At 43.5% G+C, this 17,617-nt stretch overlaps 2 protein-coding genes across 3 annotated transcripts in view; both read right to left on the bottom strand.

Moving 5' to 3' along the window:
• LOC141047089 (uncharacterized) overlaps nucleotides 1-17,617 on the bottom strand; it is a 559,273-nt gene that overhangs the window by 248,924 nt on the left and 292,732 nt on the right. The window lies entirely within an intron of this gene.
• LOC141047093 (uncharacterized) overlaps nucleotides 8,764-17,617 on the bottom strand; it is a 300,636-nt gene continuing 291,782 nt past the window's right edge. The window contains exon 12 of the mRNA XM_073542057.1: nucleotides 8,764-10,098. Within this exon, the coding sequence (XP_073398158.1) occupies nucleotides 8,888-10,098 (1,211 nt within the window). The 3' untranslated portion in view covers nucleotides 8,764-8,887. The remainder of the gene's footprint in view (nucleotides 10,099-17,617) is intronic.

Raw genomic sequence — 17,617 nt, 5'->3', positions numbered from 1 at the left:
CCTGTTGCCCCTCACCGGCATTGTTTCTTCAGGGCCTGTTGCGCCCCATCAGCACCGTTTCTTCAGGGCTGCTTGTGCCCCCACCGGTACAGTTTCTTCAGGGCCCGACGAGCCTAAACCTTCCAGGAAGATCGAGGCGTCAGGGCAGCCACATCAGCGACCCCCTAAGCGGCCGCATCTGCAATCCCGAGCGACGCATGGAAGGATGAGTAGACTTTAGAAATAAGTGATATAGTTTGGCCATAGTTTGGCCTCTGACACCCGAACTAGCCGGGTTGCTCTCAGTAACACAAAAAAGTACTGTTTATTTTCTTGAGTCCCTGCGAGGACAGATTGTTTTGTTACCCCGTTTGCCCATTCAGCATAGCCCTAGTGGCTTAAATTTATAAAAATTTATTATACCAGTCATACCCTGTCTCGTGTCTCGTCACTGCATCCTGAGAACCTGCTAGGACCCTACACAGTCATCAGGGGACTGGGGTGGTATAGAAGTCTCTTTATCCTGGTAAATCTTAAGGTTACTGGCATGGTAGTTGTTGCTTAGTATCTTGCCAGTCTTATCGTTCTTAAGTTTTACTTGTCGCTTGGTTAATGATTCCACAACCCAGTAGGGTCCAACCCAGCGTGGTTCCGTCTTTGAACCCATGCGATAAATATGATGTTGATTCTTGATATAAACAATGGTGCCAGCAGTGATTTCTTCGTTGCTGTTGTGTCGGCGATCAAAGGCACACTTTTGGTTTTCCTGATCTGAATGGATGTTGGTACATACAGTTGAGAGGATCCTGTTCTGAAAGGTTGTAAGTGTATTTAGCACATCAGGGTTGGCATCATCTGAAAGAGACATGACATTCAGTGTCATTTGATGATGGATTGAGGTCAATAGGAAGCTTAGCCTTTCGTCCATACATGACCTCAAATGGAGTGCACTTGATTGAGGCATGCACAGATGTGTGATAGGCAAATAAAATACCAGAGATGAACTGGTCCCAGTTGGTTCCTTGGTCATTGACAAGCTTGCTAAGAGATTCTTTGAGAGGTCGATTGTCACGTTCCCGCTGGACATTTGTTTGTGGGTGGTAGGCAGATGAAATGCGGTGATCTGAAAATGATCCATCAGGTTGTCGATGATTGAGTTCACAAACTCTCTTCCCTGGTCGCTAATCAAAGTGTCCATACAGCCTTAGCGGCAAATAACGGTGTACAAAAATTTTGCTACTGATATGACACTCTTGTCAGGAACTGCTGTTGCTTCAGTCCACTTCAAGAAATGATCAATGACAGCAAATATATATTTGTTGCCATTTGATGTTTCCTGAAGAGGACCGATCATATCAATCCCAACTAAGCTCCATACTTTTCCAGGCACTGGTATACTGTTCAGTGGTGGAGCTTCTTTGCTGATTTTGGGACTTGTGACAATACATTTTTGACAGGCTGTGACATGTTGGTGAACATCGTTTTTCATTCCCTTCCAGTAATAGCGGTCAGAAATTTTGGCAAATGTTTTATCTCTGCCAAAATGACCACCAGAAGTTGGGTTGTCGTGACAGGCCTTCAGGATATTTAGTAGCCGGCTTTTAGTGAGAACCTCCTTTTTTCCTTTTTAAATAATCCCTTTCTCTCCTCGATATGGCTTAGATGTTTGTCTAAACTGGGACTTGGCATTTGAACGTTTCTCTGGAGGTAGATCGTAGATCCACTGGGGGTACTTTTGTTCTGTTGCAGTGTAGAATCGCAAAAGCTGATCATACAGTTGGTCTTCCATTGTTGTCAAAATTGGAAAACGTATTTTTTGGTTGGAGGTGTAAAATTATCCCTCAATTAGAAGATTCACTGACAAGAGGATAAAACTAAACTTTATTCCAAATGTAAAACTATACCCATAATTCACCCTGAAGGTTAGTCAGAAGGTAACCATTACTGACTACCACAATTTTTGTTCTTGATTTCTTTTAGTGTTTCTTAAAGCCAGAAAGTTGCCATTTGAAATGACTTTAGTTTTGTGTCATGTCTGTGATCACAAACTTAAACAACTGAATGAACATTCTCCAAGCCCGATGATTCCATAATTTTTGCCAGGGGTTTTATATAGTTTGAAGTCTGGGATCTGCCTGTATGTGGCTAGTTTTCTGACTTTTGGATAACATGATAAATGATTTTAGTTTTTTTTTGTCTAGTCAACCTTGAATATAGGTCAATATTAAATAAAGTCTCCTGATGAGTCGCCTTTGGTGAGGACAATGAAACCCGTAGAAATGAGAGGTTTGGAGAGTGAGTGTGTATAAGTCACCGCACCCTATATACTGAGATGTGGGGTATATGTTTTTTCTATTAGTCACCTTCTGACTAACCTTCAGGGGTGAATTATGGGTATAGTTTTACATTTGGAATAAAGTTTAGTTTTATCCTCTTGTCAGTGAATCTTCTAATTGAGGGATAATTTTATATATACAGCTCTGGCAAAAATTAAGAGACCACTTTTCTTTTTAGCTTTAATTTTTTTCCAAACATGTTTTATTAATGTAAAGAGCATTACAATACAAGATAATCATACAAGTCTTGAAGTAACAAGCTATTTGACAGGTGTAAGGCTGTGTGCACACGTAGCGATTTTTAAGCGTTTTTGCCGCGATTTTCGGCGCGAAAATGCTTAAAAATCGTGTACAGAATGCACCCCATGCATTCCTATGGCATTCCGCACATGCTGTGCTAATGCTGCGCTTTTTTCCGCGGCGGAATCGCATCGCGGAAAAAATCGCAGCATGCTCATTTTTTGTGCGGAATCGCAAAGAATTGCCGCGATTCCGCACCCATAGGAATGCATGAGAATCGCTTACTTCCCGCATGTGGCTATGCCCACCATGCGGGAAGTTAAGCGTCTCATGTGCGGTTGGTACCCACGGTGTGGAGGAGAGGAGACTGTCCTCCAGGCCCTGGGTACCATACCCCTGTAAAAAAAGAATAAAAAATAAAAAATCGGGGTATATTTACCTTCCGGCGTCCCGCGCTGCATTCCCGGCCTAAGCGTTCCCAGTAATGCCTTGCGGCAAGGTCCTGTAATGACGTAGTCTCGTGTGACTCTAGCGGTCTCGCGAGATCGCTATAGCAATGCGAGACTACCTCATCACAGGTCTCGCAAGGCATTACTGGGAACGCTGAGGCCCGGGAATGCAGCGCGGGACGCCGGAAGGTAAATATACACCGATTTTTTTATTTTTTTTAGCATTTTAACATTCTATCTTTTACTATTGATGCCGCATAGGCGGCCTCAATAGTAAAAACCTGGTCACACTTGTCAAACACTATGTTTGACGAGTGTGACCAACCTGTCAATCACTTTCCAAGCGATGCTTCAAATCGCTTGGAAAGTGCTTGAATATCGCACGCGAAAATCGCGGCAAAATCGCGATCATAATCGCGGTGAAATCGCGCGGGAAAAAAACGCGCGATTTCTGGGAAGGAGTCCGGTTTTTAGTAAGCGTTTTAAAACGCTACGTGTGCACATAGCCTAAAACTCACAATATTGGTTTGAAGAGCATTACCAAAAAGTAAGTCGTACAGGTTTGAAGGAATCAAGTTTATTTGATGCTTGTTTGACATGCATAATACTCAAATGTCCCCCATCCCCCCAACATATAAACCCCTTAAACAACTCTGCATTTGAATAACGATCAACAAGCTCAAGGAATAGGATTATGTCCACTTATTTTCTGAAGATACCACTAGGTTTTGTCAAAATATGTCCTTAGTTTGTCCCTGGAGTCTTGAGACAGTGATGGGATGAACAATGACCATGTACTTAAACACTTCCCAGTCAATTTCTCTTTATTTGTCAGGGTGTCTAACCAGTCCATTCGAAAAATATACATTATTTTGGTGTATATGAGAGACTTGGGTGGTGGCAATGGATTTAGCCAGTGCTGCAAAATACTTTTCCTGGTAGCTGAGGCCCATATTATCAACACGGCCTAAAGATGTTTTGGGAATTTGTGTTGAGAGCTGTCTAAAATATTAAATATTGCCCATTGCGGCAACAAAAGGAGACAATAACACACCAAGACCCTGCAGTTCGGTGTGGATAGACTGCCATATTTTTTGCACTTTGGGACATCCCCACATGTGATGAAATATGTCTATGTTTCCTGTCCCGCATTTGGAGCATGTGGATGTGCCCACTGGAGACATCTTAGACTTAATGTGTGGAGTAATATAAGCTCTATGAAGGAGTAATAAACACATGTCTGCATAACTGCTGGAGGGGATCACCTTTCATTGCATCAATGTGGCATCTAAGATTTCCCCAACTGTGATGTTCTGTATATCATTAACCCATTGTGCTGGGCCTGTATTTTGGCCCTCCCATGACCATTACTTAAGCAACAATGTGTAGATACTGCTTGTTGAGGCTATCTGCAACCTGGTGGTCCTAAGGAGGCCATCCAAAACGTTCCCCTTCTATCTCCACCCCTAGTTGCTATACTTTTCAAAGTTAAGCTCTTTGCTTGAAGTAAAAGGAAGGGCTTGTTACAAATATTGGGAAACATGCTGCTATGTCAAATGCAAGCATGGAGAAACTATCACCTAATAGGTCAGCTGCCAAGATGCAACCCTGCCCAGCCAGCTCAATGGAAGATAAGGGTGGTTTACCTCCCATAAAGCCTGGGTTACCCAGAAACGGCACAAAAGGAGAGACATCACTTCTCAAATGACATAGTCTCCTGCATTTCTTCCATGTCTGTATAGTTTGCCATAAGGTGAGGTGGTTTCTTATGTCTGCAATAAGGTCATCATTGGCCATATGTAGTAATGCAGGTAAGGAGACATGAGGGCTTAATTGTTGGTCTAAAAGTACATTTGTAAAATGTGAGCTACCTCTTAACCAATCAGTGGTGTATCTGAGATTTGCTGCTAGATTGTACTTTCCAATACCTGGTAAATTGATGACACCCTCCTCCTTTGGGGCTTGTAGTTTGATTAGACCCCAATATCAGGTTGGGGATTATTTTTTTCACTCTATTTGCTAGTATTTTAATGAAAATTTTAAAGTTGGAGTTTAAAAGCAAGATTGGTCTATATCCTTCCACTAGTAAAGGATCTTTGCCCGGTTTGGGGAGCACTATTATGTCTGCTTCATTGAAATGATCCAGGAGCTGCCCCAATAGAGCCAACTGATTAAAGACGTCACAAAGATGTGTCCCTATACTTCCTCCCAATATTTTGTAAAATTCATTGCTATAGCCCTCAGGGCCAGGAGATTAGACAGCTTCAAGGAGCTGATAGTTTGGATGACTTCTGAAGGGGATATAGGAGCGTTAAGGATTTCCCTATGTTCCTCTGTTAGCTTCTGTTTGCATAAAGTTTAGAATATCGTCCCCGTCTCTTTTCTCCGCTTTGTACAGGGAGACAAAAAAGTATCTAAATTCCTATACAATCTCGTCATTCTGTCAACACTCTGCTCTCTTTGGTCTGAATTTTGTGAATCCTTGTGGCCTTTCTGTATGATCTAGTAAGAGACACAAGTAATTTGCCAGGTTTATTGCCCCATTTAAAAAAATTTTGCTTTTGGAGATCAATACTATAAGTTGCCCATTCATGAGCTAGTGCATCCGCTAATTCCTTTACCTCGATATATTGTTTTTTCGTGAGGGGTGAATTATTAAGTTTAAAATTTTTACATGCTAAAGTTAAAGCCCTCTGCGCTGCCAGGGTCCGCTCCTGCAACTGTTTTTTTATGACATACAGTATATACGCAATTATTTCATTTTTATTAATTATTTCACAGTGTATTTGGTTATCAGATTTGTACGTATCCCATGAGAATTGTATGAATTTTTTTAAATAATCTGAGTGATATAAGTATCATGGAAACTTCCATTTCCTATGAAAATAGATTGGGTTATTTAGTTTTAGGCTGAACGTTTATCGGTGCATGATCTGAGATATGCACGTCCAGAATTTTGGTATGTGTGATTCTTGGCATGAGTGAGGGGACCAACAACCAGTAATCAATTCTAGCATGGGAGTTATGAACATGTAAATAGTGAGAGTAATCTCTCTCAACAGGGTGTTGCACTCTCCAAACATCCAACAATCACAGAAGAGCTAAAAAAGATTGTATTAGTCTCCCTTGCGTAGGTATATGAGGAGATTGAGAATTAGATCTATCCACCTCGATGTCATGCACCTCATTAAAATCGCCAACCACAATCATATGGGAGGTGTCCCAACCCCCGATCTGTTTTAGCACATTAGCCTGAAAAGGGGATCCGACGAATTTTACGCATAAATATAAATTACACTGTAGGTTGTCCCCTCTGTAACCAGCTTAACGCAGACAAACCTCCCTGAAAGATCTTCTAACACATCCACTATCTCGTGGCCAATACTCCTGTTTATCATAATAGCGACACCTCTCTGTTTTTTAGTAAAAGAAGCTTCTGCACATAAATTTTTGGCTGGAAAACATAGGATGGTTGCCCTTCACCCAGTGTGTCTCCTGCAAAAGTACAATATGAAAATTTTCTCGATGCAATTTAATTTTTTTTTCCTTTTGACCGGGAATTTAAGCCATTGGCATTCCAGGAACACCAAAGGAGAGATGTCACCGTGGACATATTTTGCCTATTGATAGCTATCATTAACACACTCAAGTGCGGGAAATATGATTACATGTAATCGTTACATAATAATGGAACCCCTGCCCATCCCAGCGAGTAGGCATTAGAATCCCTGGATTGTTGATTACCTGAAGTCGAATGCAGAAACTTTCTCCCCAAAATACCTCCCCCTCCCACAAAATTTGTAACTGTGTGCCATATTCAACAATTCCCTTAAACCCGCATCCTAAAGTTAGATGCACAAATAAAAATACAGCAAAAAACAATATAACAAACAGATGTCAGTTGACATCACCTAATGTGATTCATGGTATTGCCACTGAGTAAGCCACTCTGGATCTTGCTCACGGTGGCTGGAAAGTTTCCCGGACAACCTCCAGAGCCATCACCGGGTCATCAAAAGCCCAGCTTTTCCCAGATAGGTTAAAGCGCAGTATCATAGGATATTGTAGGCTGAACCTGATATTTTTGTCAGCCAGCAACTTACACACGGGTTTGAAGTCCCTGGGTCTGGTCATCACCATGGCCGAATAATCCTGAAACATCAGAAGTTTGTGCCCTTTGTAGGATAGGTGCTCTTTCTTCCTGTAAGCAGTAAACGAATTTTGTCTTGAAAGTCAAGGATCTTGAATATCACTGGTCTGGGTCTGTCGTCGTCTTTTCCCTTGTGCGGGCCTACTCTATGTGCTCTCTCAACCGCCATTGAACCCGATGTTAGGTGAATGTCCAAGGCTTCCTGCAGCCACTCAGATGTTAATTTTAGCAATTTAGAGGGATGTATGGACTCTGGTAGTCCTATCAGTTTCAAGTTATTGCATCTAGATCGGTTTTCCAAATCGTCCACTTTGGATTGAAGCTCTGTGATGACTTTCTCTTTTCTCTCTAGACGTTCTGCCATTTCCCTGGTAACATCCTCCAAATCAGAGATATATAGTTCGGCCTCATCCAGGCAAGTGCCCTGACTATTAACTTGTGATATTATAGAGTCTATTGTGGTTTGAAGAGTGGCAAATTTAGAATCTATTTCGAGCATAAGGCTTCCATGATGGCATCTGCTATTGAATGAGAAGTCTCGCTACTGGCATCAGAGGCAGATTCAAGCGAGGATGAGTCTTGTTGGTTTCGAGAAGAGGCCCGACCTCCTTTAGTTTGTTTGCCCACAAATTTATCCATACCCAGTGACAATGGTGATAAGATAGAAGGCGGTGAAGTCTCAGTTAAGAAATGTTACATGAGAATCTGCTGTGTAGCATGTAACTCCTATATGGAGCGTATAGAATATTAATCTCTTGCTGTTGACCTTTATTTATAGAGGTTCAGTAACCTTGAAAGTCAGAGAGGACTAATATAAACCTCTAAGTTGTAAACAAATTAATGTGTCACTGAGTAATGACTTCACCTGGTTAAACCACTGCCAAGGGCTTAATAAAATCAATATCAACTGTCCTCTTGGTCCTGTATTATGTCTGGTCTCTGAGGTAATCCCCTTGTGACTTCTTTGGCTGATTTATTTAAGCTCTGTAGAGGGGCCTCAAGGGTTAATCCCCTATCAGATAGACCTTGAGTGCTTTATTGCTTCTGTCACCTCTGAGGGATGGTCAGCAACTTAAAACAATGCAGCTCACAGCCAGCGTGTAGTGCAGAGATGCTGCTGAGGGCTGTGAGTGGCAGGGAGATGGCATCTGTTGTAGTTATCCCTTCCCCTATTGCCACTGCACTCACTGTCTCCAGCCCCAGATGCGATAACGGCCAGATCTTCAGGGCCTCACTGTTTGTTTTTTCCCCCGGCAGGTGGTCGCTTGTTATCTCGGGGCCGCTTCCCTGTCTTCTAATCTAGGAGCAAGAGGATCAAGTGCCAGAGTGTCCCTCTATCTTCACCGCTCGCATGTGGCAGGTATCAGGCTGCACGGCGTCTCCTGTGCCCGGAGCCTAGAGAGGCAGACCTGACAGATGAGCCCTCAGTCCAGGTATTCCCCCACTGATTAATGCTGTTTCTCCTCTCACAAAGAGATGGCCATGGATGAGAGTAAGCCAGCAGGGAGGTCTGCTAAAAGCAGCCATTCCTTGGCTCCGCCTCCCGGAAGTCCTTTAGTTTAAATTTTATACTTTTGTCAGCAAATATGAGGAATGACAAGAGACAACCTTTTTATGAAGATCCAATTTTGCTTAAAACTATTCCAACATTATGAACATAAAAAAGGCTTCTCCCCTATGTGACATTGCTGAAGTTTATTAACAGCTGATTTCCAAGTAAAATATTTCCCACATTAAGAAAATGAAAAAGGCTTCTCCTCTGTGTGACTACTCTGATGTCTAAAAAGAACCGATTTCCGGTTAAAACATTTCCCACATTCTGAACAGGAAAAAGGCTTCTCCCCTGTGTGAGTTCTCTGGTGACTAACAAGATGCTCTTTCCGGTTAAAACGTTTCCCACATTCTGAACAGGAAAAAGGCTTCTCCCCAGTGTGAGATATTTGGTGCGTAACAAGAGACAGTCTGTGACTAAAACACTTCCCGCATTCTGAACAGGAAAACGGCTTCTCCCCTGTGTGAGTTCTCTGATGACTAACAAGATCTGATTTCTGTTTAAAATATTTCCCACATTCTGAACATGAAAAAGGCTTTTCCTCTGTGTGAGTTCTCTGGTGACTAACAAGCTGCGCTTTCCGGTTAAAACATTTACCACATTCTGAACAGGAAAAAGGCTTCTCCCCTGTGTGAGTTCTCTGGTGACTAACAAGATCTGATTTCTGTTTAAAACATTTCCCACATTCTGAACATGAAAAAGGCTTCACCTGTGTGTGAGTTCTCTGGTGATTAACAAGATGCTCTTTCCGGTTAAAACATTTCCCACATTCTGAACAGGAAAAAGGCTTCTCCCCTGTGTGAATTCTCTGGTGAGTCACAAAATGTGATTTCTGTGAAAAATATTTCCCACATTCTGAACAGGAAAAAGGCTTCTCCCCAGTGTGAGTTATTTGGTGTTTAACAAGAGACAGTTTCTGACTAAAACATTTCCCACATTCTGAACATGAAAAAGGCTTCTCCCCTGTGTGAATTCTCTGGTGAGTAACAAAACTTGATTTCTGTGCAAAATATTTCCCACATTCTGAACATGAAAAAAGCTTCTCCCCTGTGTGAATTCTCTGGTGAGTAATAAAACTTGATTTGTGTGCAAAATATTTCCCACATTCTGAACATGAAAAAGGCTTCTCCCCTGTGTGAATTCTCTGGTGAGTAACAAAACTTGATTTCCGTGCAAAATATTTCCCACATTCTGAACATGAAAAAGGCTTCTCCTCTGTGTGAGTTCTCTGGTGACTAACAAGATGCTCTTTCCGGTTAAAACATTTACCACATTCTGAACAGGAAAAAGGTTTGTCCCCTGTGTGAGTTCTCTGGTGACTAACAAGTTCTGATTTCTGCTTAAAACATTTCCCACATTCTGAACATGAAAAAGGTTTCTCCCCTGTGTGAGCTCTCTGGTGTCTAACAAAATCTGATTTATATTTAAAACATTTCCCACATTGTGAACATGAAAATAACTTCTTTGCTTTAGGAGCAGTTTGTTTTTTAATGCCTCGTTTGAGACTTTGATTTTCTTTAGCAGTCGGTAATGAATCCAAAGATGAGACCTCTTTCAAAGGATCGGATGACAGATCTTCGCTGAGAATGGATGATGGTATATCTGGAGTAAAAGCATTCACTTTATTTGTATTTTGTATGATCTCAAGATCATCAGATTTAAAAACTGAAGATGTCAGCTGTCCCTCTGATCTCCTGGTACAGTCATCTGCTAAGATAAAAAGCAATTATAATTTTTTAATGAAATATTGCCATTTATATTTTTGAACATTTCTACAAAAACTGTCCATAAAAATAGCAAGCTATGTAAAAAAGCTGTGTAAAAAAAACTTTATTTACCAAGACAATGACAGTTCACAGTCTAATAGAAAAGCTTATAGGATGAACCAGTAGTGTGTGGTGTTCAACTGTTTTGGTTTCTTTTTATTTAATATTTGGGAGGCAAGAGTGAACAATCAATGACATGTAGGCGAAAATAATACCAATTCTCATCTCACAAAAAAACAAGTCCCCACTGAGGTCCATCATCTGTCAATGGAAAAACAGAGGCTCCCACACTATTAGTGGCTCAAAGGCTGTTGAAAAGCAACAAGGTTTCTATAAAGCAATCCAGCAAAAACCGCTTTCACTTCTGAGCCTTGCAGTGTGCGCAAACAACATTTAGGATCCCTGTATTTAGCAATATTATAGTGAGAAGAATCCACTTAATTTATGGTGTAACATAAAAGCAATGGTGTATAACAGCATCCTGTAAGTGGCAGTAGATAAAACTAGTGCTGTTAATCCAGGACAGTTAATGGATCAGTCGCTACAGCACATGAAGCGGGGGTGTGGAGACCACATAAATATACGACCAATAGATCCAAAAATGGCAAAATATCTCCTTTATTAGAGAATATTGACAGAAACGGGAGAAATAGGGAACATGTGCAACAAACAAGCAGAAAAGTGCAGCAGTGCTAGAGAACGCGTAAACCTTGCCACGGCCATAAAGTATGTTACAGTATATTAGTATTAATGATCCGAGATGCAACCAGTTAATAAAGGTTTAGAATAAATAAACATCCTGATAGACAATCCGGTGCAGTAAGGTAAAAGCTACTAATAGGAAGGATGGTAGATATACATCTATCCCTCAGGGGCATCCAATAATCACATGTACTAAGCCAGATTTGTACCCAGAAAAAATGAATATAGATGTGTATATATGTGGGTGCCGATTATAATTAAAACGCACGACCAAACTGCAAATATGGCCAATTACCATAACATCACCACAACTTCAGAGACAGAGCTGGTAATAAAGCATCACATATAGAAAGGCAACATGCCCACCCCAAAGAGGACACATAATGACACCCACTCAAATTAGAGTTAACAACTCCGGATGAATATTAACTCAGGAGACAAAAATTCGGATGGACGGGCGGTCAGCTTCTTTATGGTGTGTGTCTCCTGGAGCACAATCTGGGCACTATGTGTTGGGTAATAAAATGACAAATGTGTAATTTTCACTCTCCAACGTCCATTATGTGCTAACTGCTGGAAAGTGGCTGTGGAGTTAAAATATTCACGCCTCCTACACTCGTGATCAAAATTGTTGGTACCCCTTGTTTAATTACAGAAAATCTCACAATGGTCACAGAAATAACTTAAATCTGACAAAAGTAATCTAATATATAAAGCTCAATGTTTGTATGTATGTATGTGTCTATGTCCGAGATTGGCATCTGCACCGTCGCAGCTACAGCCACAAAATTTTGCAGAGCAGTCTCCTGCTCTCCTGCTGTCTGTCTATGAAGGACACACAGTGCATCACCCAGCTTTGCACATAGACTTGCCTCTGCACCTAGCATTCACATGGTATGTCCATCCACCCAGCTCTCCTGCTCTCCTGTGTCTGTCTATGAAGGGCACACAGTGCATCACCCAGCTTTGCACATAGACTTGCCTCTGCACCTAGCATTCACATGGTATGTTCATCCACCCAGCTCTCCTGCTCTCCTGCTGTCTGTCTATGAAGTGCACATAGTACATCACCCAGCTTTGCACACAGACTTGCCTCTGCACTTAGCATTCACATGGTATGCCTTTCAGCTAACCCCAGCTTACCCCAGTGTTATTTATGACCTTGTTTACTCTGGCTTGATCATATACATCTGGTCCACTCTTAATTGTCTGGCCAAGATGAGCAGAGACCACTCCTCTCTGCTTCACACCTGACTGCACTTAGTTGTACATATATTGCAGAGCACAAGTCTGCATAAAGACTTCAGTCTGCAGTGTGATTTCCTATAAGTGTGTTCTAGAAGTGTGAAGATTAATTTAAGAATTAAAACCAGAATTGAACCAGAAGGGAACTGAAGGTAACTGTACACAGTCACTGTAAACAATGTTTCTGTTTGTTTTCACTTTCACCCCAATAATCCTTCACTTTCTGCTAATTCCCCTAATCCCTACTCCTAGTAAGGAACTGTTCATCTCTTCTTCAATCCTCCCCATCCACCTCACCTCCACCTCAAAACTGTTCCTTAACATACAATCCTCTGTCTCCAAACACAGACAGCCCCCTCATGCCCTCTCCTGCTCCCACCTGCTAACACTTTCTCTGCTCCTTCTCACTGCTGGTGATATCTCTCCAAATCCTGGTCCTCCTCACCACATTCCCACAGTCATTTCTACCTCCCATCCACGCTCTATCACAACCTTCCGTAACCTCTCCAACCTTATACCCATTCACCCAGCCCCCGCTTCCCCAGTCCCACTAACAGGAGCTCTGTGGAACGCTCGCTCTGTCTGCAACAAGCTTTCCTACATCCATGATCTTTTTGTTACTACCAAACTTTCCTTCCTCGCCATCACCGAAACCTGGCTCACCCCTTCTGACACAGCCTCTCCTGCTGCACTTTCGTATGGCGGCTTCCACCTTTCTCACACCCCCCGCCCCAGCAGCAAACATGGCGGAGGAGTTGGTTTTCTCCTGTCAGATACCTGCTCCTTCACCCAAATCCCACTGCCACCCTCTGTTACCCTCCCTTCCTTTGAGGTGCACTCTGTGCGCATCTACTCCCCCTCCAACCTCCAACTGGCTGTCATCTACCGCCCCCCAGGGCCAGCCACCACCTTCTTTGACCACTTCACCACCTGGTTACTTCATTTCCTTTCCGCGGACATCCCTACTATCATCATGGGCGACTTCAACATCCCCATTGACACTTCCCTCTCAGCTGCCACTAAACTTCTATCTCTCACTTCCTCCTTCGGCCTCACTCAATGGTCTTCTACAGCCACCCACAAAGATGGCCACACACTGGACCTCATCTTCGCCCGCCTCTGCTCCCTATCTAACCTCTCTAACTCACCTCTTCCTCTCTCTGACCACAACCTGCTCACATTCTCTTCCCTCTTCACTCCATGTCTACAATCCCCATCCCACAAACTTTCACACCCTCGCAGGAATCTTAAACACCTTGACCTACACTCATTCTCTGAATCCCTCCTCCCTCTTACAGATATAAGTTCCTTACACAATGCGGATGATGCTGCCGCTCTATATAACACCACAATAGCTGTAGCTTTGGAATCCGCTGCCCCACTTACACATACCAAAACTCGCAAAATCAACAGACAGCCCTGGCACACCAGCCTGACCAAAGAACTGAGGCGAGCTTTCAGGGCTGCTGAGCGCAGATGGAAAAGATCCCACTCCAACGAGCACTTCACTGCATTCAAACAGTCCCTCACTACTTTCAAGACCACACTCGCCACAGCTAAACAAACCTACTTCTCATCTCTCATATCCTCCCTGTCTCACAACCCTAAACAGTTATTCAACACCTTCAATTCTCTCCTCCGCCCCCCAGCACCTCCTCCCTCCCCACTCATCTCAGCTGAAGACTTTGCCTCATTTTTCAAGCAGAAAATTGATAACATCAGGGACAGTTTTGGTCAACAACCCCCAGAGCCCTTCCTCCCGACTTCCCAGCCCTCCACCTTCAAAACCAACTTCTCCACCATTACAGAAGATCGACTCTCCACTCTACTCTCAAGATCACATCTCACCACCTGTGCACTCGACCCGATCCCATCCCACTTCATACCAAACCTCACCACAGTCTTCATCCCAACCCTAACCCATCTCTTCAACCTATCACTAACAACTGGTGTTTTCCCCTCAAGCTTTAAACATGCCTCCATCACACCTATCCTCAAAAAGCCCTCTTGACCCATCCTCTGTATCTAGCTATCGCCCTATATCACTTCTCCCATACGCCTCCAAGCTACTGGAACAACACGTCTACCTTGAACTGTCCTCCCATCTCTCTTCTTGTTCCCTCTTCGACCGCTTACAATCTGGCTTCCGGTCACACCACTCCACTGAAACTGCCCTTACTAAGGTCACCAATGACCTCTTAACTGCCAAGAGCAAGCGACACTACTCTGTCCTCCTCCTCCTGGACCTGTCGGCTGCCTTTGACACAGTGGACCATTCCCTATTATTACAGACCCTCTCATCCCTCGGCATCACAGACTTGGCCCTCTCCTGGATCTCATCATACCTAACAGACCGGACATTCAGCGTCTCCCACTCACACACCACCTCCTCACCTCGCCCCCTATCTGTCGGAGTCCCACAAGGTTCAGTCCTTGGGCCCCTGCTGTTCTCTATTTACACCTTTGGCCTAGGACAGCTCATAGAATCTCATGGCTTTCAGTATCATCTTTATGCTGATGACACACAGATCTACATCTCTGGACCAGATATCACCTCCCTACTAACCAGAATCCCTCAATGTCTGTCCACTATTTCATCCTTCTTCTCCACTAGATATCTGAAACTCAACATGGACAAAACAGAATTCATCATCTTTCCCCATCTCACGTGACCCCCCCTACGAACCTATCAATTACAGTAAATGACTGCCCACTCTCCCCAGTCCCACAAGCTCGCTGCCTCGGAGTAATCCTTGACGCTGATCTCTCCTTCAAACCACATATCCAAACCCTTTCCACTTCCTGCCGACTTCAACTCAAAAATATTTCACGCATCCGTTCATTCCTCACCCAAGAATCTGCAAAAACCCTAGTCCATGCCCTCATCATCTCTCGCCTTGACTACTGCAACCTCATGCTCTGTGGCCTCCCCTCAAACACTCTCGCACCCCTCCAATCTATTCTAAACTCTGCTGCCCGACTAATCCACCTGTCCCCCCGCTATTCCCCAGCTTCTCCCCTCTGTCAATCCCTTCACTGGCTCCCAATTGCCCAGAGACTCCATTACAAAACCCTAACCATGACATACAAAGCCATCCACAACTTGTCTCCTCCATACATCTGTGACCTCGTCTCCCGGTACTTTCCTGCACGCAACCTCCGATCCTCACAAGATCTCCTTCTCTACTCCCCTCTTATCTCCTCTTCCCACAATCGCATACAAGATTTCTCTCGCGCATCACCCCTACTCTGGAACTCTCTACCACAACATATCAGACTCTCACCTACCATCGAAACCTTCAAAAAGAGCCTGAAGACCCACCTCTTCCGACAAGCCTATAACCTGCAGTAACCACCGATCGACCAAACCGCTGCACGACCAGCTCTACCCTCGCCTACTGTATTATCACCCATCCCTTGAAGATTGTGAGCCCTCGCGGGCAGGGTCCTCTCTCCTCCTGTACCAGTTATGACTTGTATTGTTTAAGATTATTGTACTTGTTTTTATGTATACCGCTCCTCACATGTAAAGCGCCATGGAATAAATGGCGCTAGAACAATAAATAATAATAATAATAATAATAATAGTTACACATCTGGACCCCGAGAGCATCATAGGCTATGTTGTGAGGTGAAATTTTAACCCCACGCTTTCCAATTCACCAAACAATTTTGCCCCTAGGTACATTAATGGGGAAAAAGTGTATGTATGTATGTATGTATGTGTGTATGTCTGGGATTGGCATCTGCACTGTCGCAGCTACAGCCACAAAATTTGGCACAGTCACACATCTGGACCGCGAGAGCGTCCTAGGCTATGTTGTGAGGTGAAATTTTAACCCCGCGCGTTCCAATTCACCAAACAATTTTGCCCCTATCTACATACTGGGGAAAAAGGTGAAAGGAAAAGTGCTGGAGGCAAATTGACAGCTGCCAGATGTGAGCAAGGGGGACTTAAAGAATGAGAGCGATGGCGCCAAAGAGTATATACCATACAGTTGCTAAGGTGGGGCCCTGACATGGGATACTCACCCCACACGGGGATATGAACACACACACAAAATGCGCCACACACTACCACGTGCTTCAACACATATACCACCCTCAGCACACATTTCACCACACATACACCAACCTCGCCACATAAAAGTCCAAACACAAAAGTCGCCACTCAAAACTCGCCATGCTGTCCCAGAGCTGTTTAAAATATGAAAAATGAGCTGTGATTGGTTGCTATCAGCAACAGTTTTCTATGTAGACAGTTGTGGTAACTGAGGCCAATTATTCTTATCATTTCTATGGTGTTATCGTCCTTCTGTAAAGCTGGAAATAACACAATTTATTACCGTGCCAACACAGACCACCCTCTGACACAGACTGCAGGGGGAGCCCAGTATCATGCAGGATAGTATTAGATACATGGCTCAGCAGTCAGTATCGCACAGGATAGGATTAGGTACACAGCTCAGCAGTCAGTATCACACAGGATAGGATTAGATACACAGCTCAGCAGTCAGTATCACACAGGATAGGATTAGATACACAGCTCAGCAGTCAGTAACACACAGGAGAGGATTAGATACACAGCTCAGCAGACAGTATCACAGAATAGGAATACACGGCTCAGCAGTCAGCTTCACACAGGATAGGATTAGATACACTACTCAGCAGTCAGTATCACACAGGATAGGATTAGATACACGGCTCAGCAGTCAGTATCACACAGGATAGGATTAGATACACAGCTCAGCAGTCAGTATCACACAGGATAGGATTAGATACACAGCTCAGCAGTCAGTAACACACAGGAGAGGATTAGATACACAGCTCAGCAGACAGTATCACAGAATAGGAATAGATACATGGCTCAGCAGTCAGCTTCACACAGGATAGGATTAGATACACTACTCAGCAGTCAGTATCACACAGGATAGGATTAGATATACAGCTCAGCAGTCAGTATCACACAGGATAGGATTAGATACACAGCTCAGCAGTCAGTATCACACAGGATAGGATTAGATACACAGCTCAGCAGTCAGTAACACAAGGAGAGGATTAGATACACAGCTCAGCAGACAGTATCACAGAATAGGAATAGATACACGGCTCAGCAGTCAGCTTCACACAGGATAGGATTAGATACACTACTCAGCAGTCAGTATCACACAGGATAGGATTAGATACACGGCTCAGCA

This window comes from Dendrobates tinctorius, unplaced genomic scaffold, assembly GCF_039654945.1.
Source record: "Dendrobates tinctorius isolate UK_male_01 unplaced genomic scaffold, ASM3965494v1 ptg000126l, whole genome shotgun sequence".
Taxonomy (NCBI): domain Eukaryota; kingdom Metazoa; phylum Chordata; class Amphibia; order Anura; family Dendrobatidae; genus Dendrobates; species Dendrobates tinctorius.
The sequence above is the reverse complement of the archived record's forward strand: the minus strand, read 5'-3'. Positions and strand labels throughout refer to the sequence as shown.